General features: G+C 39.9%; 2 protein-coding genes across 4 annotated transcripts; both read left to right on the top strand.

The window, feature by feature from the left end:
- Positions 1 to 454: 454 nt before the first annotated feature.
- Positions 455 to 15,069, top strand: LOC111159422 (TMEM9 domain family member B). 3 transcript variants are annotated; one of them, XM_022521875.1, is made up of 6 exons: positions 455 to 688; positions 2,820 to 2,911; positions 7,434 to 7,542; positions 9,454 to 9,588; positions 13,864 to 14,037; positions 14,541 to 15,069. In XM_022521875.1, exons 1-5 carry the CDS (start codon positions 584 to 586, stop codon positions 14,017 to 14,019), a joined length of 597 nt encoding a protein of 198 aa, XP_022377583.1. In that variant the 5' UTR covers positions 455 to 583; the 3' UTR covers positions 14,020 to 14,037; positions 14,541 to 15,069. The 3 variants fall into 3 exon arrangements, with proteins under 3 accessions (XP_022377583.1, XP_022377582.1, XP_022377584.1); XM_022521874.1 differs by having other exon boundaries at positions 13,864 to 15,069; XM_022521876.1 differs by lacking the exon at positions 2,820 to 2,911 and having other exon boundaries at positions 492 to 688; positions 13,864 to 15,069.
- Positions 15,070 to 23,497: 8,428 nt separating this feature from the next.
- LOC111159250 (achaete-scute family bHLH transcription factor 3) lies at positions 23,498 to 24,040 on the top strand. The gene has a single exon (XM_022521684.1). The coding sequence runs from the start codon at positions 23,498 to 23,500 to the stop codon at positions 24,038 to 24,040; it is 543 nt and encodes a 180-aa protein (XP_022377392.1).
- The last annotated feature ends 1,547 nt before the right edge of the window (positions 24,041 to 25,587 follow it).

Here is a 25,587-nt window from a genome sequence, read left to right on the forward strand (position 1 = left end):
GCTGGGAAGAGAAGGCTCGGCCAGTCGGTCCCAGAGGAGCGTCTCCACGCCTACCACCCGCTCCCGCTGCGCCGGTAGGATATGCCGCACTCTCCAGCGATCCCTGGGGCTTGGGCTCCCTCCACCCTCAGGGGTCTGGCGACGAACGGCTCCGGCCTCGCAGGGGTCGTTGGGAGGCTCGCTTCTGAGATCCCGTGTTTGCTGGGGGTCTCCCTGGGCGAGAGGACTTCCCAGGGCACTGGCGGTCCACAGCCCCCGCTGCTTCTGCGCCCAAGAAAGACAGCCTCGCGCCTCAAAGCTCTGCTGGGCCGAGGCTGCCCGGCTAGAGGCGCCCCCTTCGTTTTCCTTGCGGGAGTGTACGCCGGACAGGCGCGGGCACAGCGCAGCCTCCGGGCCCTGCGCACCCGGAACCGTTTCCGGGGCGGATGCTTTTTGTAGCTGACCCGGCGCGGTCGGTGACGCCAAGGCCCAGACGGAAGTGCGGGCGGAGGAGCCCGAGCCCGAGCCGGATCCCGAGCCGGAGCCCCAGCCGGGAGCAGGTCTCGGGGGCTCCGGGCTGTGGGAACCGCTGGGCCTGGCAGCGATGGCGACCCTGTGGGGAGGCTTCCTTCGGCTTGGCTCCTTGCTCAGCCTGTCCTGCCTGGCGCTCTCAGTGCTGCTGCTGGTGCAGCTGTCAGACGCCGCCAAGGTGAGTCCGCCCAGCCTTCGCTCCAGACCGGAGCTCCTCCCCTCCTCCGGCCCTGCGGAAACTGAGTCTGTCAACCTGCTCCCTACCCATTCCTCTCCCAGCCCTGCTGGCCCGACCCCTAGCTTCACAGCCCTTGCAACACCCCCATACTGCCTGACAGCACCAAACTGCCTGCTAGCACTCTAGCCCTCCATCCCTGACATTGTGACAGTCACTGCCCCCACTGCCACCCGTAGCCCTGACACTACTCCCCTCTTTCCCGCCGGATACCCCGCCCCCGTCCCCAGCTCCACCCAGTCTTCACAGTGCCCACGGCGGGGACGCAAATCCTCCACCTCCTAGCCATTTCCCTTCCCAGCCCCGACAGCACCCACCTCAAACTTTACAACCTTTCCAACTCTGAGAGCCTTTAACTTTCCACCCTTAAGCTCCTTAAGTCTACCACCGTCCTCCACCTGCCTCACAGACAGCCCTCTTCCTGCCCCGCCCCCGTTCCCTAAATCAAAATTACTAGAAGCCCCCAACTCACGGAGATCTTCCCGGTTAGGAACTAACTCATTTCAACTCATCCCTGAACCAGTTCCCTTCCCAATGTAGGAACTTGCCTCTCCTGGCAGACTTCCTTGCCAATAGGACCTACACAAAGTCTCGCCAGCCTGATATTCTGACCTAACTCCCTCCAGGATCTCTTGGCCCCCTTTTTGCCTTCTTTCTTCTGGTATTTTAGTGGAGAAGGAAGGGTCCAAACTGCAAGGCAGGTAAGGTTGTAGCCTTTCCCCCTGCTCCACTTCTGGGCCCTTCTCATGCCTCTTCATGCTACTCTTTTAGTCTGCTTCATGCTCCTACCCTCCAGACCTGCTCTGCCCTGGTACACACTTGTTCTTCCTTCTTGATGTGCTAGTTCCTTACTGGGGAAAACAGAAGGAATTCACATTAATATGATGGGAAAACAATGAAATTTGCATCTTTTAAAAATAGGAGCTTTAATCAAGAATATCTTTAAATACAGGGGCTGGGAAAGACAGGTTAAATGGGGACAGATGGGGGGGTGGTTTGATCAGGAGTTCTTTTAGAAATCTTTCCTACCTCCCACCAGCAATAGGGACAACAGCAAGTATCCTGTCTTTCAAAACATTACTGGCATCCTCTGCATATCTCCTGTCATCACTTTAAGAGTGTATTGTAATGATGTATTTATCTGACAGTCTCCATTACTAGGGTGTGTCCTCATTACTGGCAGTGACCATGTCTTACACTTATCTGAATCCACTTCATTGAGCACAAGGTCCAGCACTGAACAAATGCTCACTAAGTGGTGGCTGAATGAATGCGTTGTCAACAGCTCTGCCAGACATAGCACCATATATAGGAACAGTAGGCCTTGTCCTCTGGGGACTAATGAGCCATTTGCCTTCTCAGATAAATTCCCCTTTGCTGATGAAGCTTCTCCTAGTCCCTGTACTGATACATTTAGTCACCTCTTTCTCCACGTCTTGAAACTTGCTTTATCAGTACTTATCCTCTCTGTCTACCAGGGATTAGAAGCAAAGTTTCCTGGGAAGAGTAGACCAAACTGATCTCAGTTAGACTCCAGCTACTTCCCTTGTGTACTTCCTTTCTAAATACAGTTGAATGCCTCTACAGTTTCACCCTTCTGTAGAGTTCTGGTAGGACCCCCTTTGTCCATATTAGTGCCATTCTACCGAAGGGTGAAACGATTGTGATTAGAATTGTGACTTGTTTTGAGAGTAATTTGTAGTTTGATTATTCCTCATCCTTTTGTAATCGGATTCTTATTTGCAGGCACAGTTATTTGTCTACTGTGTCTTTTTACTGGCAGGTAGCTGTTGATAACATTAGCACAGTTGGACTGTCACGTGACCTACAAATGTCATTCATAAATCACAGATCACGTACAGGTATTATTTCAAAATAATTTTATGTAATATATATGCAGATTCATTAGCATTACCAAAAAGAAACTGTGGCTTTTATAAATTTCTGTCCGTCAAAATGAATTGTTTTAGAATATTTGACAGGGGATGCTTAGCAAAATGTATATGGTGCAGTTTTTTAAAATATTGTTGCTAACCTGTTAACAAGCTATACTAAGTTTCCATTTTTGTTGCAGAATTTCGAGGATGTCCGATGTAAATGTATCTGTCCACCCTATAAAGATAATTCTGGGCATATTTATAATAAGAACATATCCCAAAAAGATTGGTAAGTATTCTAGATTACTGAATTGCCTGTCAGATTTCTTTTTGTGATTGTCTTTGTTAGCCCAGAATGCTCATCCAATGTATTGTTTCCTTTTTAAATACAATTGACCCTTGAACAACATAGGGCTCAGGTGTGCTGAACTTGACACAGTCAAAAATCTGCAAGTAACTTTTGACTCCCCCAAAACTTAGCTGCTAATAGCCTACTGTTGACCAGAAGCCTTACCAATAAAAAAAGCAGTTGATTCACACACATTTTACATGTTATATGCATTATATACTATACTCTTACAATAAAGTAAACTGGATTAAATGTTACTAAGACAATCATAGGGAAGAGAAAATACATCTGCAGTACTGTACTGTATCTACTAAAAAAATTTGCATACAAGTGGACCCATGCATTTTAGCCTGTTGTTCAAGGATCACCTGTATTTCTTGTTAAGTGTGTCAATTCCACTTCTATTTGAAAAAGTGAGAGTAAGGCACTGAGTGTGTGACATAAACATAAAGGAATATAGCCAAAACACTAAGCCCCAAGTAGGGAGGGTTTTGTAATGGGCAGAGCTGATTTCGTGGCCCCTACACTGGCCATAGCTCCCTTCCTGTGCCCTCTTAAATTTTAGTCTCTCTTGCTTTTCTGTGGAAGGTAAGCAAGCCTCCTTTATCTGGGTTATACTTTGCACAACTTGTAGGTTTTAATGATATATTGTCAAATATAGGAGACTATGTTTAAAAGTGTCAAAAGGAGGGGCATCTGGGTGGCTCAATCATTAAGCGCCTGCCTTCAGCTCAGGTCATGATGGGATCAAGCTCCACATCAAACCCCACATCAAGAACCACATCAGGCTCCCTGCCCAGCAGGGAGCATGCTGCTCTCTCTCCCACTCCCCCTGCTTGTTTTCCCTCTCTCGCTGTCTCTCTCTCTGTCAAAAAATAAGTAAAATCTTAAAAAAAAAAAAAAATTCAAAAGGCTCAGGAAGGAATGGGAATGAGCCACGTATATCATCGTTTCCCTGTTGGTGTGCTGTGGATTTACCTATATCAAGAAGTTGCTCCTTCAGCCCTTGGAGTATCAAGCAGACCTGTGATGACTGGGATCTTGACTCACTAGTCACCAGCAGCCTTCTCTATTTATGGATCTTACAAATGATAGCTTTTCTACATACAGCGTAAAATGATTGGGAAGCAGTTTTTTTTTTTTTTTTAAGATTTTATTTATTTAGGGACGCCTGGGTGGCTCAGTTGGTTAAGCAGCTGCCTTCGGCTCAGGTCATGATCCCAGCGTCCTGGGATCGAGTCCCACATCGGGCTCCTTGCTCATCAGGGAGCCTGCTTCTCCCTCTGCCTCTGCCTGCCATTCTGTCTGCCTGTGCTTGCTCTCTCTCCCTCTCTCTCTCTGACAAATAAATAAATAAAATCTTTAAAAAAAAAAAAAAAAGATTTTATTTATTTATTTGACAGAGAGATCACAAGTAGGCAGAGAGGCAGGCAGAGAGAGAGAAAGAGAGAGAAGAAGGCTCCTTGCTGAGCAGAGAGCCTGATGCAGGGCTCGATCCCAAGACCCTGAGATCATGACCTAGGCAGAAGGCAGAGGCTTAACCCACTGAGCCACCCAGGGGCACTGAAGCAGTTGTTTTGTAGCAAGGTGGATGGGCTCCTTCTCATGTTATTGCGATGTTTTATGGTTTGTAAACATGATAGAATATTGCTGGGGTAAGCATATAAGAAAAATAGCTCCTAGTGCTTGGAAATTTTACATGTACCTGATTTCATAGCTAAATAATCAGCAAAACTTTGAAAGCAAGATTAAATTCATTTGGTTACAATATTTCAGGTTGACCTTGAAAAAGAAAAGGCGGCCTTTGAGCATGTTTCTTTTTTTTCTTTTTTTTTTTTGAGCATGTTTCTTTTTTCTGATGCCATTTTCTGTTCTTCCAGTGGTATATATATAGTTCAATCTGATATTAGATAAGCGTATTCTTGAAAACTTCTTCTGAACTTCTGTGCTCCACTTTAAATTGTCTCACATTAAAAAGTGATTTAGGGCGCCTGGGTGGCTCAGTTGGTTAAGCAACTGCCTTTGGCTCAGGTCATGATCCTGGAGTCCCAGGATCAAGTCCCACATTGGGCTCCCTGCTCAACAGGGAGTCTGCTTCCTCTTCTAACCTTCCCTCCTTCATGCTCTGTCTCTCTCTCAAATACATAAATAAAATATTTTTTAAAAAGTGATTTAACTATATTCTTATAGATTTTATATCATCAAGTTACTTTTATGATACAAGAAAGCTCATATAAGTTTTTAAGTTATTCCTATACATTTTCCAAATACACTGAGCACTTATAATTAGTTTAATCTATTATCAGGAATAGAATGTGATGTCTATTATTTGAGTGGCAGGTGAATTCACTGTTCAAGTGTTTAGCGCTAATCTTTTCACTGACTTTTTATAATTCCAGGTTCAGACGGAACCATATGGCATTCACTCTGGCTTTTGGTCAAAATAGGGAGCTTTGAAAGAAACAGTTGAAACAACTTTGCGATTTTTTCTTTCCCCTCTCTTTGCTTCCTTCCTGCAGCTCAGCCTTTTACTGGAGATAAGTTCTCAGCTGTTAACTGGTTTCAGAAGGGTAAGCAGGTTATGATCAATCAGGGTGTTATGACTTTACAAAGCCTCCGATACCTGTTTGGTCCTAGATACAGTTTTACCTTCTGGCTTCCATTTTCTCCCATTTTTAGCTTTAATTCTTTATTGACTTATGCTGTCTGACAGAAGGAAAGTTTGAGTTCTGTGGTTTGTGTTTGGGGTGTGACGTTAGCTGATGATAACCTTGTTTTGGCACTAGGGGGAGGTGTTGCCTAGTTCTCAGAGTGGTTGAATTCTGTGTCTAGGTTCTGTGTTTTTGACTAGCCAGCCAGAACCAACCTTCCTGTCCCATAGTACACAACTTTTGCACAGGGCTCAGTATCTCCTTGTTATTAAACTATATCTGTACTTAAAAAGAAACATTCAATACTCAGCACTTAGTTCCCCCAAGTAATTCCTAGGTATTATTATGGAGGCTCTGAAGCTGAAATGGGAAACTAGGAGGTAAGTCTTATTTTCCTGAGGTTCAGAGAGCTACAGGAGAGCCAACCTAGGTGGTAGGAACCCTGGGTTCTGGTCTTTTTAGCTTCTAATCTACTCTGTGACCCTGTGCAGGTGGCTTCTCTGGAAGTGTTGGCCTGGATGACCTCTGTGATTGAATGGGATTTAGCTTCCTCTGTCCATTTCATGTCTGTATCAAGTGGGATACATTTCTGGTTTTGTTATATGCTTGGAACAGATAAAACAAACTTGTATGGTGTGAGTGTGGAACCTTACATACTACCAGTTGAGGCTTATTTTTTCATTAGTATCTTTGTTAAAATCAAATTACCTGTTAGGGATAACTGATTGAATTTTTATCATTTATGCCATTTTGGGTTTTCTCTCTTATACCATGGCTCAGAAGGAGCAGGACATGAAAAAGTAGATTTTGCCAGGCAGAGGGAAAGATGTAGCTTAGAGCATTGGGTGCCCCTAAGAAAGATGTGGGGAATGAGACAGGATCCTATCATGGTTCTTCAGACAGTCAGAAGTGCCCGAGGGAGAGATGACAAAAGAAAATTACCCAGCAGTTGACGGGACAGGAGAGTTTTGCCTATTTTTGCTGAAAGTGAACAGAGTAATAGGCTCTTAATAGTTGGGGAAATTAATAATTTAATTATTTCCTAGAATTGGCAGGTTTCTGGGAAAAGATTTGGGGGGGGAGAGATTTTTTTTTATAGAGTTGCTTTTTTCATAAGCCATAAATAAGTGGCCTAGAAAATGGGGAAAAAATAAAGAACATCCAACAACAAAAACATTTAGCCTTCTATTATTTTTTATATACTTCTTCTGGGTAATCAGTTTTCATTTTTAAATATTTTTGTTGTCATAATCCTATTTCTCCATGTTTTCAATAGGCTTTTGCTCATTTAGAAAGATAATTTTTTTAAGAAAGTAATTGTTTCTTATTGCACTTTTGACCTGTTTCCAGAGTTTCAGAATTTAGCAACTGTTCAGTGTGATTAGCCATGCATATACCACTCTGTGGCAGTTAAGATTGATGTTAATTCATAAAAGAGAATCTTATATTTGAGCAATGCCCCAAGATACTTTAAATCATTTAAAGCAATTTTTTCTTGGTAAATGAACAAGTCTAAATATAACTTGATGTGCTAAGTAGGTTTTGAACCCATCTGAGATTTTTCAGGTGCATTTTGTAACTGTTAACAGCAGCACTTTTGGAAATAGCTACTACATATGTGTGTTTTTGGTTCTTAGACTGTTAAATCTCACCAAATTGTTAATACTGAGGGAGCAAATGATTTCACTTCCCTTATTATTTGTTCCTTAAATTCTTAAGTTCAGTGATTATTCTGGATCTCATGAAAGTTTTGATCAATATAAGTAGAAAATCCAGGTAGGCCAAACAATATTTTATCCTCATTTTTTCAGCGATTGCCTTCATGTTGTGGATCCCATGCCCGTGCGCGGGCCTGATGTAGAAGCATACTGTCTACGCTGTGAATGCAAATATGAGGAAAGAAGCTCTGTTACGATCAAGGTAAATAAAAAAATTTCATCTGCTTCTGGAATAGTTTTTGATGGTATCTAGACAAACAAGACAATTTTGGACATCTGAATTCTATTTCATTCACTCAGTCACTGTTCTTCCCTCTCATCCCCACCATCCACTAACCCCTTCCTTCCTTATCCCCAATACCAGCCCCATAGGAACCGTGGGTCTTTTCTTTGCCTGCCTCATTGAGATGCTCTGTGGATTGCTTAGGACATGTTACGTGGATGTGATATGTGAAATGGCACAAAATGCCCTGCGTGTAATTAGCATATCCTGAAAGATATCCCAGCTTTTCTATGAGCCACATATGCCAGAAGCTGGTGAGAGCACAGCATGACTAAGCCCTTTTCTTCCTGTCCTCTCAACCCTTGGCAGGGGATGGAGGTGGGAATAAATATATATATATATATATATATATATATATATATATATATGGACTATTCTAGAAATATTTCTGGATTCTAAGATTTCCTTTCTTTATTTTTATAGGAAATAGAATGTAGATCACTCTCGTCACCATTTGTACCTCTAATGGATTCAATTACTTTATTTTGGTGATTAACACTTCTTCTCCCCAATATTTTTATATGGAGCTTCCCATTCATTTCCCCCTGAGAAAAGGCCTGTGGGGAATCGGGTGGTTAGCTGTAACAAAGATTTCTGTGGGAGAATTCCTGCTCCAGCAGGGTGCTGTCCTGTAGAGAAATCCTCACTGTACTTTTTTTATTTTTCAGCTAAGTTTTTGATGTGTAATTTATAGACTCTAAAAGTCACTCATTGTAAGTGTACAATTGAATAAATTTTAGGAAATTTAAAACATTCCCATCACCCCAAAAAGATCCCTTATGCCCATTTACGGTTAATCTCATTTCCTCCCCTAGCCTTAGACAGTCACTATTCTGCCTTGTGTCTCTACAGATCTGAATATTTCATGTAAATAGACTCATACAACATGCAGTCTTCTGTGACTGGTTCTTTTTGGTTAGCATAATGTTTTTGAGGTTTATCCATGTTGTAGCAAGTTATCAGTATTTAATTCCTTTCTGTTACTGAATATCATTTTATTATATGAATATAACATTTTCATTATCCATTCATCAGTTGATAGACATTTGGGTTATTTCCAGATTTTTACTATTAGGAATAATGCTGTCATAAATATCTGTGCACATATCTTTGTGTGGATATATGTTTCCCTGTCAGGTAGATTCCTTAGAGAGGTAAGTTTATTTTAACCTTTTAAGAGATTGCCAGATTGTCTTCCAAAATGGTTGCTCCATTTTACATTCCCACCAACAATGTGTGAGGATTCAGTTTGCCACATCCTTGCTAACATTTGGTACTATCTTTAGTTATAGCCATCCTAGAAATGGGGGGAGAAAGGTGTCACACTGTACTTCTTGACAGCATACAGATTAAGATCTCAGGAAAATCACTGGCCTGAAATGTGTTTTTGTATATCTAAATTAATCTTTAAGAGTATTCTGTGGAAATTCATCTGAATTACATTTTTTGTTAGGGTGTTAGGGTTCTTTTTTTTGTTGTTTTGTTAGGGTTCTTTTAAGATATCTAAACACCATGCTGCTTAATCTAGGACACTGTATTCAGGTCAAAAAAGAAAACTGGTTTGTGAGTAGTGGTGACAAATGATTTGCAGTAGGTGAAGATGGAGTTTTAAAGACTCATAATAAGATCCCAAAGACAAAATGCTCTCTTTTCTCTTTTTCTTTAAATAATATTTTGGTGAAGAGTTGAGTTTATGTTGGAATCTGGTTTATATAGAAATCCTATATGCTTAGCAGAAAAATCAGTCTTCACTGTGGTTTCACTATTATTACACAAAATTCTGATTTCTTGGCTTGAATAGAGATGTAACTTAATTTCAACTTCCTTCAGGTTACCATTATAATTTATCTCTCCATTTTGGGCCTTCTGCTTCTGTACATGGTGTACCTTACCCTGGTTGAGCCCATACTGAAGAGACGCCTATTTGGACACTCACAATTGATACAGAGCGATGACGATGTTGGGGTAAGTACTTGGCATGCCTCAGCTGGTGTATGGCCAATCTCTGTCACCATCCGATATAAAGAGCAAGTGAAAAATAGTTACATATAGATGTTTCTGTGCTAGGGCAGATCTTCAACTAGGGAAGCTAAGGACTGTTCTAATTTTAGTATGTCTCTTCATGAGGAAATTACTCTGGATAGCCATCAATATGGCAGTCTAAATTGATGATCCTTGGTGACTGTGCTGTATAAGGCTTTGCCCTTTAGTATCAAGGGCACAATTTTCATTGCCTTTCCATGTTTACACTGAGAAAAGCTTCTGAGATAGATTTCTCCCCAAGCTCCTGCCTGGATACTGTTCCTGGCAACATGACCAAATATATAGAAGGCAAAGAGGCTTTAGTGAAGGGAAGCATGAAGACAGTGTTCTTTTCTTAATGAAGTGCAGCTTGATAACCTGCTGATGTTTTATATTTCTTTTCTTCTCCTTAAAAAAATCTGCGATCTCTAGAGAAAAATAAAACCATCATTCCCGCTTCTCTTCTTTTCTTAAAAACACATTTCTATTTATACATATAATTGGTTTAATCAGTGTGTAAATTGTTTTGTGGTTTCCTTTTTGTATTAACATTATTTCATTCAAAAATGTCTGGTAATTAAAAAAAAAAGATGTCTGGTAATTGACATAGTCCACAAAGTTGTTATTCAGTATAGCTTAGAATTATGTTGTTTTATCATTAACCTCTTTGGGCCTATTTTCAAATTTTCCAGTATTTTATTATTCTATATATATAATTATTTTTAGAAATTACTTTTTATTTTGGATTACTTTATTGGCCTACGTTCCTTAAAATTGATAAAATTCAAGAGTTTCAAGAACCAATTCTAAAAGCTAAACCCAGGGTGAACACTTGCTTACTGTAGTCAAAAGTTCTTTTATCTTGGAATGGCTTGTGGACCTGTTGAGAAAAGATGGAATTCTCAGGGAATTCTCACTGGATGGCTTGAGTTATTACTACAAACAGAGCCTGCTTTTTGATCAATGTATTGTTATCATACAAATATCAGTTATGAATACTCAACTTATTCAGGCAAGATTTGATTTGTGTTTTGTCAAGAACTTATAAAGATACATTTCTGCTTGCCTCTTTTTTCCTTGCTTCCTTATGAGTTCGACCAACACATAATGAGTTGGACCTGTATCAGGTCCTCTGTAGGAACTAGGAATAGGGAGATGACAAAACAGAAACAGACATGTGAAAGAAATGACTAATTATAGTATGTTTCCACATTTTATTTTTAATCGTGTAAGAAATGCCGATTTGTTTTTGAAGAATTCCAGGAGGGGATTATTGATAGGCTGGGAGAAAGGTCAAGACTGGAGATCTGTTGTGGTCAAAAACTAAGCATATGGGACAAATAGGGAAAGAGAGCTAGAAGGACAGGAGGTTGTGTACCAGAAGGATTAGAGTCTCCAAAACTGTTCTCATGTCACTTCTCATTCGCATATGACAGATTTTTCTTAGCCTCAACAACACTGACATTTTAGGTTGGATAATTCTTTGTTGTGGGGGGTTTTCTGTTCATTGTAAGATACTGAGCAGCATCCCTGACCTCTACCCACCTGATGCCAATTACCCCTGTCATCCCAATCATGATAATCAGAAGTGTCCACAGATATTGCCAAATGTCCCTGGGGAACAAAATCACCCCCAGTTGAGAACTAACATATGAAAATGTTATGTATAAACTATTTCTTAATAGACATATGGATAGATAGAAAGTCTGACTTAAACTATATCCTTTACAGTATTAAATATTTGGTTCCTGATTTTAGAAATAAACAATATTAATGTAGTGCACATAGAACATAAAAGAAATGGGTGCACAAATATGTAGATGAAAACATGTAGGAAAGACATTTGATTGGTGGGGTCATGTGCTTACTAACCATTTTGTTCATCAGTAATCGATTCTGTGGATATATTAACTGAAACCATTATCTCTGAGAGTCCTGACTCTGGGCTATCTATTGAATTGATTCTGGGCAGAGAGAGGTTTTCTAACCTCTAGCTGTGAATTTTTGGTAACAACTCTGTACAAAAAAAGTTAAATTTAAATTCCTACAGTTGTTGCTTATCTTAACATGAGAATTCTTGACTGTTTATCTGCTTTTAAAAATGTCTTTGTTAAATTCTCAGTTACATTCTTTCATTTTTGTTCACTGTAGAGCATTTTAAATCAAGTGAGAAGTAGTACAAATAGTTAAGAAACTCACTGCAAGTAGTCACAATATTTATCCTATCATGTATCCATGACACATCATTGCTATTATCAAAGCATTGCATTAAAACATGTTTTGTGTTTATTGTAATTTTATCAGGTGTAAAAAGAACAAACATATAAAAAGGGTAAATCTCTATTTGCATTCTTCTAGCACCCATGACCACGAGCAGCTAGTTCATTCTTGTTCTGATAGGTGGAAAATGGACCAAAAGGATTAACCGGTTTGTTTAGTCCTTTAAATTTGTTCGTTAGGAAAGTTTTTCTCCCTCTACCTTGAAGGGTAGGCAACAGGTCTATGAAATTGAGAGCTGCTCTCCTGTTAAAGTACATCCTTCTTCCCAGTCTTGTTTATGTCAAAACAAACTAATGGTAATACTGTTTTATATACAAGTTCATTGAAGCACTGTATTCCCATAGAGTCATTTTAATCTTCTTGAACAAAATCAGTGTGTTGAGATGATATGACACCAAGTCAAGGTGAGGTGAGCTAAGTCTTGTGTTCATTTGTTAGATGACCTCGGATCAGTTTATTTCCTTATGGGAAATCAAGTAATCCAACAACTTTAGCCTCCCTCATTCCTGACTTTTTTTTTTTCTTAAATCTTTGAAACATTTTGAACTTTATGAAATTGTTTTTACTATCTTCATTTGTAAGGTTAAAAATTTTAAAAATGGGTCTTCCTCTTTCCCTGTCTTGTAACAGGTGTTACCTAAATTAAGGGAAAAGTTGAGGAAATTTCAGTAAAGAAGGCAAGGAATGATTCCTTATAGAAAACTTTTTGAAGTCTTTGAAATGTAGACATTGTATAAGTGAAAGACAACCAGGCGTTGTAGCTCCATGAGTTAAAGTTGTATATATAGTTATGTGGTTGTGCATAGCTTTCTACAGACATGCTGACTCCTGCCTTGGATGTATAATAGAACTTTGGCAAACATGCATGCAAAATAATATTTCTTTCTTTGAGGCAAGGTTTAATGTAAGAGGTACAACTTGTTGACTTGGATCCTATTTTGGAACATTTAGAAGCTTTGCTAACACAGGGTGCAGGAAAAAGAGATCAAGGAAAGGGCAAACAAAGCAATAAATTAGTATTGAATGCTTTTTGTCATTTAGGCAGCTGTGTTTATATCTCTTTCATAGATAGATTAGCATGGTGGTTTCCTGTGTCATGACTACAAACATCAGTGGCATTGGTTTACTTTGATCAGGATAGGTTGGTTTTGGGTAACCCTTCAATATCCTCTTTCTTAAGGCAGCAACTCACATGGAAGCCCCTGAGTGCTCAGCAGTGAAAGATTCAGGTGTTCATCTGATAAAAATGCTCAAGTAATAAATCCTTACTGTCCTTGGTAATAGAGGGTGATTGTAGCTCTTGAGTTGCGTCTCTTCATTACAGATGGGAGGAGAGGGAAATGAAAAGGATTTTGGAAACCAGTCCATTTAGTGTGTGTGTTAAAGGTGCAGGGAAATATTAAAGCCAGTCAAGATCAGACCATCTCCCAATGGTGAATGTGGCTGGACCTAAGCTGACAAGTAACAATTCTAATATAACGGGAGTCAGGAAATTAAAAGACAAGTCTTTCCTCTGCCAGATTAGCTATATAGTATTGAATACAGCAAGGAAAAGCTCTACTTTCCATATCTGTAACATGTGAATTTTAACATGAAAGTAGATTTTCGTTCCCCTACCTGTCAGGGAAGGCTGGTCTTTAACATAAATGACCACTGTCTTTGTCTTGGTGCTTGCTTCTTATGGGAAATGTCTTTGGAAATGATGACTCATGGAAACATTTCACAAATACCTTCTCATCACTCAAGCTACTTGAACCACCCATTTCTGTAGTTGAGTTCATCCTACTACTGGCACTTGAGTGCCTGGGAGTCCTTGGCCCAAGAGATGGTCTGTTTGTAAAATCTAGCTGCTCCTATCTCTGGCTGGATAATTGCCCTTTTGTGTGTGTTGTACCCTGATAATGCCATCTCTGATGTTCACCATTCCTGGACTTGCAGGATCACCAGCCTTTTGCAAATGCTCACGACGTGCTGGCCCGCTCCCGCAGTCGAGCCAACGTACTGAATAAGGTAGAGTATGCACAGCAGCGCTGGAAACTTCAAGTTCAAGAGCAGCGAAAATCCGTCTTTGACCGTCATGTTGTCCTCAGCTAATTGGAAATCAAATTGAAGGTGATTAGAAAGAAATGAGGCAGACAACTGAAAAAAATTGACTGAGTTTTCCTGGGTTTTGTTTTACTACCCTGTTGAGTTCACCAACTCTTGCTGGGAAATTCAGAATTGGAAACAGAAATGTGCTTGGTATTTTCTTTTCTTGTTAACGTATTAATACAGACATTTTTAAGAGCACACACCTCAATGTCGGCCAATTAACCTTTTTCCTATTTGTGACTTTTACTAATAAAAATAAGCCTGCCTATAAATTATCTTGAAGTCCTTTACCTGGAACAAGCACTCTCTATTTCACCACACAGTTTTAACTTGGTTTTCAAGATAATTTTCAGGTGTTTTTTTTTTGTTGTTGTTGTTTATTTGTTTGTTTGTTTTTCTTTCTGGCAGGGGAGGGCAGGGATGCTGGGAAGTGGTTAACATAACTTTCCTCAAGTCACTTTACCAAACAAGCTTTTGTAAATAGATTCAACATTCTATTTTCAAGTTTCATTTCTATTTTGCAGTGTAGCCAGCCTCATCAAAGCCCTGACTTACCCATTTGAATTTTGCACTGACTATATTATCTAGGTATCTGGTTGGCCTGTGACTGCACTTCATGGTAAAGTGGATCTGAACTACCTGGTGGCTCTTCATAAAATGCATATTTTCTTCATGTACTGTGATGTCTGATGCAATGCATCCTAGAACAAACCGGCAATTTGCTGGTTTGCTCTACTGACTAAACATAGTCCAGTGTGTGTGTGATCTTTCTCATCTTCTAGTATCTCTAAGGATGAATCCTAAGAGCTTGGACACTTGCAATAAAGGAATTTTCTTTGAACCCCAAGCATCTCTGGATTGGTGACATACACACATTTGTCAGCGTTTCCGGTCAGGTGGAGAGGCAGCTGTTTGAGCTCTAGTGTGTGCAGCTTTGAACTAAGACTGGAGTTCCTTTCTGGGTGCCTCTCTCTGAGAGGTATAACAGTTATTGGATAACTGGCTTTTTTCTTCCTATGTCCTCTTTGGAATGTAACAATAAAAATAATTTTTAAAACACCAGTGTTTCTCTCCTCCTTTTTGCCGTATAATAAACTCAAAGATACAAAGACATTTGGTACCCTGTTATAAGACTACTGTTTTATAACAGTGTTTCATCATAAAATATCGGTACTAAATTATCTGAGTGTGCATGTGCATGTGGAGAAAAAGGAAGAAAGTAGAAATGTATGGTACTTAGATGGGGCTCTGAAAGTATAAAAATATTATTTTGATGAACTGAGAGATTAAAATTCATGAAGAAAAAAATGCATGAAGGATGGCTTATTCAAAGAAATTCTTGGCAAAAAGTTATAAATAAATCACATTAAATTAGTAAGGTTGAGGTTTAAGGAGTTCTTAATAGGTTATTCGGTTAGTAAAAAAAAAAAAAATTTTAAACCAACAAACCAAACCTGAAATTACTGATTTTATTGTTAGTGTTTTTTTTTTAAACAGATTTAAAAAAAATATTTTATTTATTTATTTGCTAGAGAGACGAGGGTGAGCACAAGCAGGGAGAACAGCAGGCAGAGGCAGAAGCAGGCTCCCTGCTGAGCAAGGATCCCAGGACCCTGGGATCATGACCTTAACCCCCAGCAGATGCTTAACTGACTGAGCCACCCAGGCATCCAGATTTTATTGTTAGTATTAAAAGATGTAAGTAAGTTCAACTACCAACCAAGTGGAATAAAATTACTTAAAATTTAAAAGAACATTACTTAAAAATGTAAGTCTAAGTGAACATTCAAAAATCAAATCTATCACAGCAACAGGCTAAAGAAGAAAAATGACATGATTCTATTAATAGGTGCAAAAAAAAAGCATTTGACACAATCCAACACCCATTTATGATTAAAAAAAAAAAAACAAAACTCAGTAAACTAAGAATAGAGGAGAAATCCTTTAACTTTATAAAGAATATCTACAGAAACCTATAGCTAACATCACACTTAATAGAAACAAAAACTTTCCTGTTAAGATGAGGAATAAGGCAAGGACACCCTCTCTCATCACCTTCTTTTCAACATCAAACTGCAAATTTTAGCTAATACAATAATAAGAAAAGGAAATAAAAGGTATGCAGATTGGGAAGGAAGAAATAAAACTATCTTGTTTACAGATGACATGATTGTTTACGTAGAAAATCCTAAAGAATTGACAAAACCCTATAACTCCTGGAACTAAGTGATTATAAAAAGGTTGCAAGATGGAAGGTTAATATACAGAGGTCAATTGCTTTCCTATATACTATCGATGAACAAGGGAAATTAGAAACATAGTACCTTTTACATTAGCACTCCCAGAATGAAAAAGGTATCAAATCTAAAAAAATATACATGAGGAAAACTACAAAACTGATGAAAGAAATCAAAGAACTAAATAAATGGAGAGAGATTCCCTATCCTCGGATAGGACGGCTCAATATTAACAAGATCTTAGTTCTTTCTAATGATCTATAGATTCAACACAATCCCAGCCAAAATCTCAGCAAGTTGTCTTGTAGATATCAACAAACTGATTCTGAAGCTTATACAAAGAGGCAAAAGACCCAGAAAAGCCAACAGAGTATTAATGGAAGAGAACAAAGTTGGAGGACTGATGCTAACTCCAAGACTTAACTATAAAACTACAGTAATCAAGAGGGTGTCAGTGTGATATCGACTAAAGAATAAACAGGTAAACAGAACAGAGAGCCCAGAAATAGACCCATACAAATGTAGCCAACTGATCTTTGACAAAGGAACAAAGGCAATGCAATGGAGAAAAGCATTTTCTTTTTTTTTTTAGAGTTTATTTAATTTATTTATTTGATAGAGAGAGAGAATAAGCAGTGGAGAGAGGCAGAGCCAGAAGGAGAAGTAGACTTCCTGCTCAGCAGGTAGCATGATGTGGGACTCGATTCCAGGACCCTGGGATCATGACCTGAACCAAAGGCAGACACTTAACTGGCAGCCACCCTGGTGTCCCAAGAAAAGCATTTTCAACAGATGGTGCTGGAACCACTATACATCCACATTTAAAAAAAAAAAAAAAAAGCAAGGCACAGACCTTACACCCTTCAAAAAATTAACTCAAAATGAATTATAGACCTAAATGAAAGACATAAAACTAAAACTCCTAGAAGATAACATAGGAGAAAATCTAGATGACCTTTGATTTGGTGATAATCTTTTAGTTCAAAGACAAAAAACATGAATCATGAAAGAAAGGAATAATGATAAGTTGGAGTTTATTGCAATTAAAACTTGTACTGTGAAAGACAATGTGAAAAAAAATGAGAAGACAAGCCACAGACTGAGAGAAAATATTTGCAAAAGACATATCTGGGGGCGCCTGGGTGGCTCAGTGGGTTAAAGCCTCTGCCTTCAGCTCAGGTCATGATCCCAGGGTCCTGGGATCGAGCCCCGCATCGGGCTCTCTGCTCAGCAGAGAGCCTGCTTCCTCCTCTCTCTCTTTGTCTGCCTCTCCGCTTACTTGTGATATCTCTCTCTGTCAAATAAATAAAATAAAATCTTAAAAAAAAAAAAAAAAGACATATCTGAAAAAGTCCTATTATCCAAAATATACCAAGAACTCTTAAAACTCAACAATAAGGGGGGGCTGCCTGGGTGGCTCAGTGGGTTAAGCCTCTGCCTTCAGCTCAGGTCATGATCTCAGGGTCCTGGGATCGAGCCCCACATCAGGCTCTCTGCTAGGCAGGGAGCCTGCTTCCTCCTCTCTCTCTCTGTCTCTCCACTTGTGATCTCTCTCTGTCAAATAAATAAAATTAAAAAAAAAAAAAAAAACTCAACAATAAGGGGCACCTGGGTGGCTCAGTGGGTTGAGCCTCTGCCTTGGGCTCGGGTCATGATCTCAGGGTCTTGGGATCAAGCCCTGTGTTGGGCTCTCTGCTAGGTGGGGAGCCTGCCTGCCTCTCTGCCTACTTGTGATCTCTCTCTCTCTCTCTGTCAAATAAATAAATAAAATCTTCAAAAAACAAAAAACTCAACAATAAGACAACCTGACTATAAATGGGCCAAACACCTGAACTGACACCTCACCAAAGAAGATAGACAGAGGATAATAAGCATATGAAAAGATGTTCCACATCATGTCCTTAGGGACTTACAAATTAAAGCAACAATGAGATACCACACACCACACCTAACAATGAGATACCACACACCAATTAGAAGAGCCAAAATTCAGAACACTGACAACACCAAATGCTGGTGTGGGTGTGGAGCAACAGGAACTCTCATTCATTGCTGGTGGGAATACAAAACGGTACAGCCACTTTGGAAAACAGTCTGGCAGTTTCTTAACAAAACTAAACATGAACTTATATGATCCAGTAATCACACTCTCGGAATTTACCTAAATAAGTTGAAATCTTATGTCTACACAAAAACCTGCACATGGATGGTTATAGCAGCTTTATCCATAATTGCCCAAACTTGGAAGGAACCAAGCTGTCTTTCAGTAGGTGAATGGATACATCCAGACAATGGAATATTATTCATCATTAAAAAGAAATGAGTTATCAAGCCATAAAAATATATGGAGGAACTTTAAATGTATATTACTAAGCAAGAAGCCAATCTGAAAAGGCTACATACTGCGTGATTCCAATTCTGACATTCTGGTAAAGGCAAAACCAAGGAGGCAGTAAAAAAAAAATCAGTGGTTGTCATGTATTGGGAGCAGGGATGGATGAAAAGGTGGAGCACAAAGGCTATTTGGAGTAGTAAAACTATTCTGTATGATACTATAATGGTGGCTACCTGTCATTATGCATTTGTTAAAGCCCATAGAATGTACAACACCAAAAGTGAACCCTACAGTAAAGTACGGACTTTGAGTGATGATTCATCAATATTTGCTCATCAGTTGTAAAAATATACAATGGAGAACTGGGGGGAGATGTTGGCAGTGGGGGAGGACATACATACATAGGGGAAGGTATATATGGGATCTCTTTGTGCTTTTTCTTTTTTTTTAAGATTTTGTTTATTTATTTGATAGAGAGAGAGAGAGATCACAAGTAGGCCAAGAGGCAGGCAGAGAGAGATGGGGAAGCATGCTCCCTGCTGAGCAGAGAGCCCCATGCGGGGCTCGATCCCAGGACCATGAGACCCTGGGACCATGACCTGAGCTGAAGGCAGAGGCTTAACCCACTGAGCCACCCAGGTGCCCCCTCTTTGTGCTTTCTGCTTCATTTAGCTGTGCATTTAAAATTACCCTAAAATATAAAGTCTAAATAGAGGAAAATAAATTTTGAAAGTATGTTAATAAAATTTAGGTTCATATTGACCTTCCTGGTTATGGCCTTAATTTCTATTTAAAAGAATATTGATCAACATTATGAGACTCTTACTTACAGAGATTTTCCATAAATAATTTTGATAGAAAATCATATAAATAGGATGTATGGGAAGGCATTCTTTTTACAAAAGAATTTGTTACAAGAGTCTAGTTTTGTAAGCAAACCTTTCTACTTAGTATTGTTATGTGTTGTCATACCTACATATTAGGTAGAAAAAATAGCTAAACCAGAACTAAGCAGTTCTGTTTAACTGTAAGCTACTTTGCATATAGTTACTAAATGATCACCTATAAATCACGTTAAGTCTGACACAGCCCAAAATACAGCATCTTAGCGACAAAACAGGTAAGAGACTCTTCTTCAGAGTAGCCCACAGGGGGAGAATAGGAACATGGCCTTTAAGAAAATTCCCAGGCACAGTTGATACATGATGAATTTTATGAGCTGAATATTCCATTGTCTTAAACTATCACCTATGTCCACATGTTAAAGGGTCTGGATTTTGCTGGTGATTAGATCTTCTGGAAACGTGGGAAGTGTTTGGTTTGGAGATCAGGAGTCCTAGGTTCTGACCCCTGCTCAGCTGCGTGCTCTGCAAGCTTAGCCAACTCACAGCGTATGAGGGATTGGTTAAGAGGATTTCTAAGATTCCTGCCATCCCTAACATTCCATGAAGCAATTATATGTGCAGTTGTAGCTTTGTGGTTTTTGCATGCTAAATATTTTTAGTATCTTTGGAAAGTTGAGGTTCTTATGCTCAGCAGCACTACCGGAATCTTAGGATTTTATCTTTAAGGCCTCATCATTTATTTCCCAGAAAACAGAAATCCAAGATTTTTCCAGGATAGGTGCATTTGTTAGCTGTGCATGTATCTGGAGCTGCCAAGTCCCAGCACCAATAGTCTGTATTGCTTTCTTTTAAAAACTTGTATTCAATCTCTACAAACACTCCCATCCTCCACTGGGCTTCCTATCTTGATTCTCTTCTTTACTGCCTTTTTCATTCTATCACTCTGTTGTGTTGTGATTAGATGTTCTTCTTTGGTTAAAAGACGATCATATTTAAATGCTACTACAATGATTGGTGAACTTTTGGGAAATGCTCAATAAAAAAAAGCTTCTCATCGGTGTGTCTACAGAGACACTAAGCTTTTTTTCCCCCAAGAATTATGCATAGTCTACTTAAAGCCTAGAAACTTTTAAGCACCTGTGGCCTATATGTATATTACTCAGATTTCATCTGGATCAAGGTTTAAGACATTAAAATGATCTGTCAGGATAAAACTATACCCAAAGAACTCTGGTGTGTGATTGGCTTTGCTGACATCTGCTTTGCATTTTGATACTCTGTTGTGCCAGGTCTGGCTTGTTAAACGCCATAGGCAGAAATCAGGCTCTGCTGTTCTCAGAAATGTAGAAATACAGGCTCCATGCCCATTGTGCCATCAAATTGTAGCTTCTGCTATACCTGTTCTTGATGTCTTAACGCCTGGAATTCCTGCCTTGGGAATTTCCTGACTTTTCTCTCAACAACTTTTTATTTTTGACAGAATCTTGGCTAGTTTTTAATCTTCTAGAGATTTTTGTTTTGAGTTAATTATTTTAGGCCATTTGGTCAGTAATTTGGAATCTTTCCTTTCTTGTTCCTTCGTTTTGATCTTTGTTTTTTTTTTTAAGATTTTATTCATTTATTTGACAGACAGAGATCACAAGTAGGCAGAGAGGCAGGCAGAGAGAGAGGAGGAAGCAGGCTCCCTGCTGAGCAGAGAGCCCGACGTGGGGCTCGATCCGAGGACCCTGGGATCATGACCCAAGCCGAAGGCAGAGGCTTTAACCCACTGAGCCACCCAGGTGCCCAGATCTTTGTTTTTGTTTTGTTTTGTTTTTTTTTTTAAATGATTTTATTTATTTGAAAGAAGAGAGGGAACAAGAGCAGGGGGAAGGGGAGAAGCAGCCACCATGGGACTCCGTCCCAGGACTCTGGGATCATAACCTAAGCTGAAGGCAGATGCTTAACTGACTGAGACACCCAGGTGCCCCTGTTTTGATTTTTAATTGCACATTTCACATTTATCTCATTCCCCACCCTACCCCACCCCCATCCCCAAACCCCTATGAGGAAGAGCTTTGCCTGGTATTTTTTTACTCCTTTCATTTTTGTCTTTCAGCAGCCATACTAGATAGGATAGGCTTTTTCATACTTTCCTTTAAAGTAATACACTTCATCGTGCTTGAATTCTGGGGCTTAGAAGTTGCTCCACACATTACGTAGTGGGGCTGCAGGTTGTTGCTGTGCTCAGGTAGAGAAGCAAGGGAAAATGTTATCTGATTTTGCTCATAAACAGGGTTGGGGGGAGGAGTATGGCCTCTTTTTCTCTACACATGCCAAGCATAGAGGTCAAGCCTTCATTCTTAAAAATGCTGAAAAATCACATCCTGAGGAATGAACAGAAAGATATATTTCCCTCTTTCCTGGAGGCCCCCAGGAAGATTTCATGTTGCTTTTCCATTTTAGGTATGGTTCTCTCTCAACAAATATGCTTTGCATACATCAATGTTTGATTTTTCAGTGTTAGGGAAAATATAAACCAGGTTTTTCTGGAAGGTGCAATTTAGAAAAGGACACTGCACAAGTATTCATCTGTAAAGAAAGGAAAGAGGAAAAGAACTAATGCCTGTACATTTTTTTTTTCATTTGATCTTAACCACTCTGCAGAATAGTTAATACCTCAGTTGATCATAGGAAAAAGGTGAAGCTCAGAAAGGTTAAGAAACTTGCTTAAGGACACACAGCTAGAAAGGAGCAAAGCCAAGATTAAAACTCAAGGGTATTATAACTGAAAGAAAACTGTTCTTTTCCTACAGCATTACCCTGTCTCGCAATTAACTGGCTGAGTTGCAGTATCCCTGTAAAATCTGTTGTGGTTTTATTATTATAATCAAATGCAAAAAGTAATGGTGGTTTAATCAATGAGGTGCATGAAGACCTATTCAGAAAAAATGACTATCTTGGTGTGGGAACTCTTGGGGTGTCATGCTTTATCCTTATGTTCAATGGACAAAAAACCCTAAATAGATATACTTCATTCAATATATTTGAAGTTCTGTGTAAGTAAAAATATGTAAATTGACTGTTTTTAAATTTAGGGAGTTCCTTATTCAAAGGATCTTAAATTGCATTTTTTTTAAAGATTTTATTTGTTTATTTGACAGAGAGAGATCACAAGTAGACAGAGAGGTAGGCAGAGAGAGAGAGAGAGAGAGGGAAGCAGGCTCCCTGCTGAGCAGAGAGCCCGATGCGGGACTCGATCCCAGGACCCTAAGATCATGACCTGAGCTGAAGGCAGCAGCTTAACCCACTGAGCCACCCAGGCGCCCCTTAAATTGCATTTTTAAGAGCCAAAGTTTCCTTTCTTATTTTATTTTTGGTTTTGCCCCTGGCATATCAGGTATCATTTAAGAAGGCTATCCCCGTGAGATTGCATGATCATTAACTCCTTTGTAACGTTTCCAACATGTATTTGAATATTGTGGTATTTCAGTGTTTCCCAAACTTTAATTATTTGCATGCACTTTCATGGTCTTCATTATCTGCGTTCCACCTGTACTCTTATTCACTTACTATTTTTCTTTAAGTAATGCATTTTGCTCAAGTAGATGTATTTTTAAAAGAAATTTTTGTGTCATTCCCCTAAGTGTGAAATCAGTATAATTCAAAATTAATAGCAATCAACAGCAAACCATTATTGAATTCTAGATAGATAGTATCATTTGTTGAAGACTTCCATCTGAGGAGGATCAGAAAGCATTCAGGAGTGTGGAAGACCCTCTTACACGACTAAAGCTGTATCTTTGTAATCACCAGGATTGAAAGAGTTGAAAGGAGTTAATGAGTCAATTGACAAAGTGAGTCAGTGTTATTTAATGCTGTTTCTCTGTACCATCAAGAAATCGTCTCTTTTACTACCCACAGCGTATTGTAACCTCATATCATTTCCAAAGTAAGCTCAGAAACTAGTCATTAAAGCACAGAAAGCTTTAAAACATTGATCTCTGAGAAAGTGAACGGTACTGCTCTCTCTTGATCTGGCCAAATAAATCAACTTGGTTTGTTTCCAGGCTAAGGAGGAAACGATGGACAATCGAAGCTACTTGAATCTGCCAGAAAAGCTGCCTGCCTTCTCTGATTCTGCCCACTTGCCACTGACCAGGTCCTTCTATCTGGACCCCATGGTCACTTTCCACCTGTATCCTGATGCCCCAGTGCCATCCCCTTACTCTGAAGACCTGCCATTGCTGTCTTTTCCCAGTGATTCCCTGATCATGGAAAATTATGGTGAACCCTGCCCCTTCTCCTTCCCAGTGCCTTATCCAAATTACAGAAGGTGTGAATACTCCTATGGGCCGGCCTTTATCCGGAAAAGGAATGAGCGGGAAAGGCAGAGGGTAAAGTGTGTCAATGAAGGCTATGCCCAGCTCCGACATCATCTGCCAGAGGAGTACTTGGAGAAACGACTCAGCAAAGTGGAAACCCTCAGAGCTGCTATCAAGTATATTAATTACCTGCAGTCTCTTCTGTATCCTGATAAGGCGGAGACAAAGAATAACCCAGGGAAAGTTTCCTCCATAATGGCAGTCACCAGCCGCCACCCTGACCCCATTTTTAGAATCATTTGATTCAGTGTTTCTGAATAGAAACAAATAATTTCACAAAATGGAGTCTCTTACAGCATCATTCAGTAGTTTTTCTTAAGTGTAATTTCTGCATAGGGAGATAACAGCTCAAAAGTCCACCTGTGCTGGGTATTTCCTGACAGAGTTTCAGATGTACTGAACATGATCTTATGGGCATTGAAGAGATGTGTCTTAAGCTTTGGTGATTTCTTTTAAGAACTTTAGAGGGGCAGGAGTCCCCAGGATTCTCTATACCCCTCACCTTGCCCTTCTCACACACTTGGCCAGAGTCTCAGCTGTGAGAAACCCTCACGAGAGTATTGTAAGATCTGATCAATGAGTAATCAATGCTTGTAATGCCCTTTGCAAACACTTCGTGCTAAGTGATCACAATGAACCGCCCTTGATTTGTCAAAGTCTGGTAGTTTTTATTATTATAATTTGGGGTTGACAAGGGATATCTACATCTATACCCTATCCACATCATGATGGGAAATGTCCCGGGGCTGAAGCAAAGGTAGCTAACAAAATCTTGTCATTTGAAATTATTTTGGAGTCCTCTTTTTCCTGCAGGCAGACTTCCTCACAGCAGCTTAATCTGGGGGTTAAGAAGGCTGTGCAGTTTAAACTGCCTCAGTTTAAACTATGACTCTGGTCGCTCCTCTCCATGTCTCAGTTCTTCATCCACAGAACGAGAATAATAACAACGGCAACTATTCCCCCCTATGTTTATTAGAAGAATTAACACTACCTGATACATAAGTATTCCTAACCATTTATTATTATTATTATTAATCTTGTATTATCCATAACATCACCATTCTATAGGTTCTTCTGGCCAGAAAATGTGCAGGGGCCACACCTGTCCTTCACCCTGTGAAGGACCCTCACTGCCCCATATCTTGAAGTCTGCCTTCAAAATGTCTCTATTTCCATTCCCATGACTAGTGTCAGCTCTTCCTTCTCCCTTAACTCCCAGGTCCCATCGGTCGCCAAGCCCAGTCAAGACATCCCATACACTGGCACATTCATCTCCACTATCATCTCTGTGAAGTCTTCCCATTCCAGCCATTACTTGTTCCTTTATTTTGTACACATATTTCCTCACAGTTCCTATCCTACTATCTTTACACACGGTCTCACACACCTATCTCTTTGTAGACAGGAGCCAGTTTTATTCCTCCTATATTCCTTGCACCCAGCAAAGAGCCTCAAATCAGGTAGATGTTGTGGGTAAATATTTGGTGTTCCTATTTTCCTATTCCAGTCCTGTCACGGTTTATCTGGGTCACATCTGTCTGCACAGGATGGAGGCAGATCACTAGCCCTTAGTTTCTGCAGCTGCCTCCCTCACAGGACTCCCCTGGGATTCATGAGGACTTCCCACCTCTTCCAGCAGTGGGGAAGCCTGAGCTTTGAGGAATCGAGGCTGCGAGGACCCTTCTCTCCAGTGCTCCCAATTCGCCTTTCCCGGGAGAAACCCTCTGCCCCCTTGCCCCGCCCATGCCTCCCAAGCCCCACCCCCTCTCTCTGCACATGCTCAGTACATT

The sequence above is a fragment of the Enhydra lutris genome, unplaced genomic scaffold, assembly GCF_002288905.1.
Source record: "Enhydra lutris kenyoni isolate GAN:26980312 unplaced genomic scaffold, ASM228890v2 scaffoldscaffold68, whole genome shotgun sequence".
NCBI lineage: Eukaryota > Metazoa > Chordata > Mammalia > Carnivora > Mustelidae > Enhydra > Enhydra lutris.

Bases quoted from the DNA above. Each gene is read 5' to 3' on its own strand.
- LOC111159422 (XM_022521874.1), top strand. From the start codon at position 584: ATGGCGACCCTGTGGGGAGGCTTCCTTCGGCTTGGCTCCTTGCTCAGC. The intron at 2,912-7,433 runs GTAAGTATTCTA...TCATTTTTTCAG, and splicing joins AACATATCCCAAAAAGATTG to CGATTGCCTTCATGTTGTGG. The intron at 7,543-9,453 runs GTAAATAAAAAA...AACTTCCTTCAG, and splicing joins GAAGCTCTGTTACGATCAAG to GTTACCATTATAATTTATCT.
- LOC111159250 (XM_022521684.1), top strand. From the start codon at position 23,498: ATGGACAATCGAAGCTACTTGAATCTGCCAGAAAAGCTGCCTGCCTTC.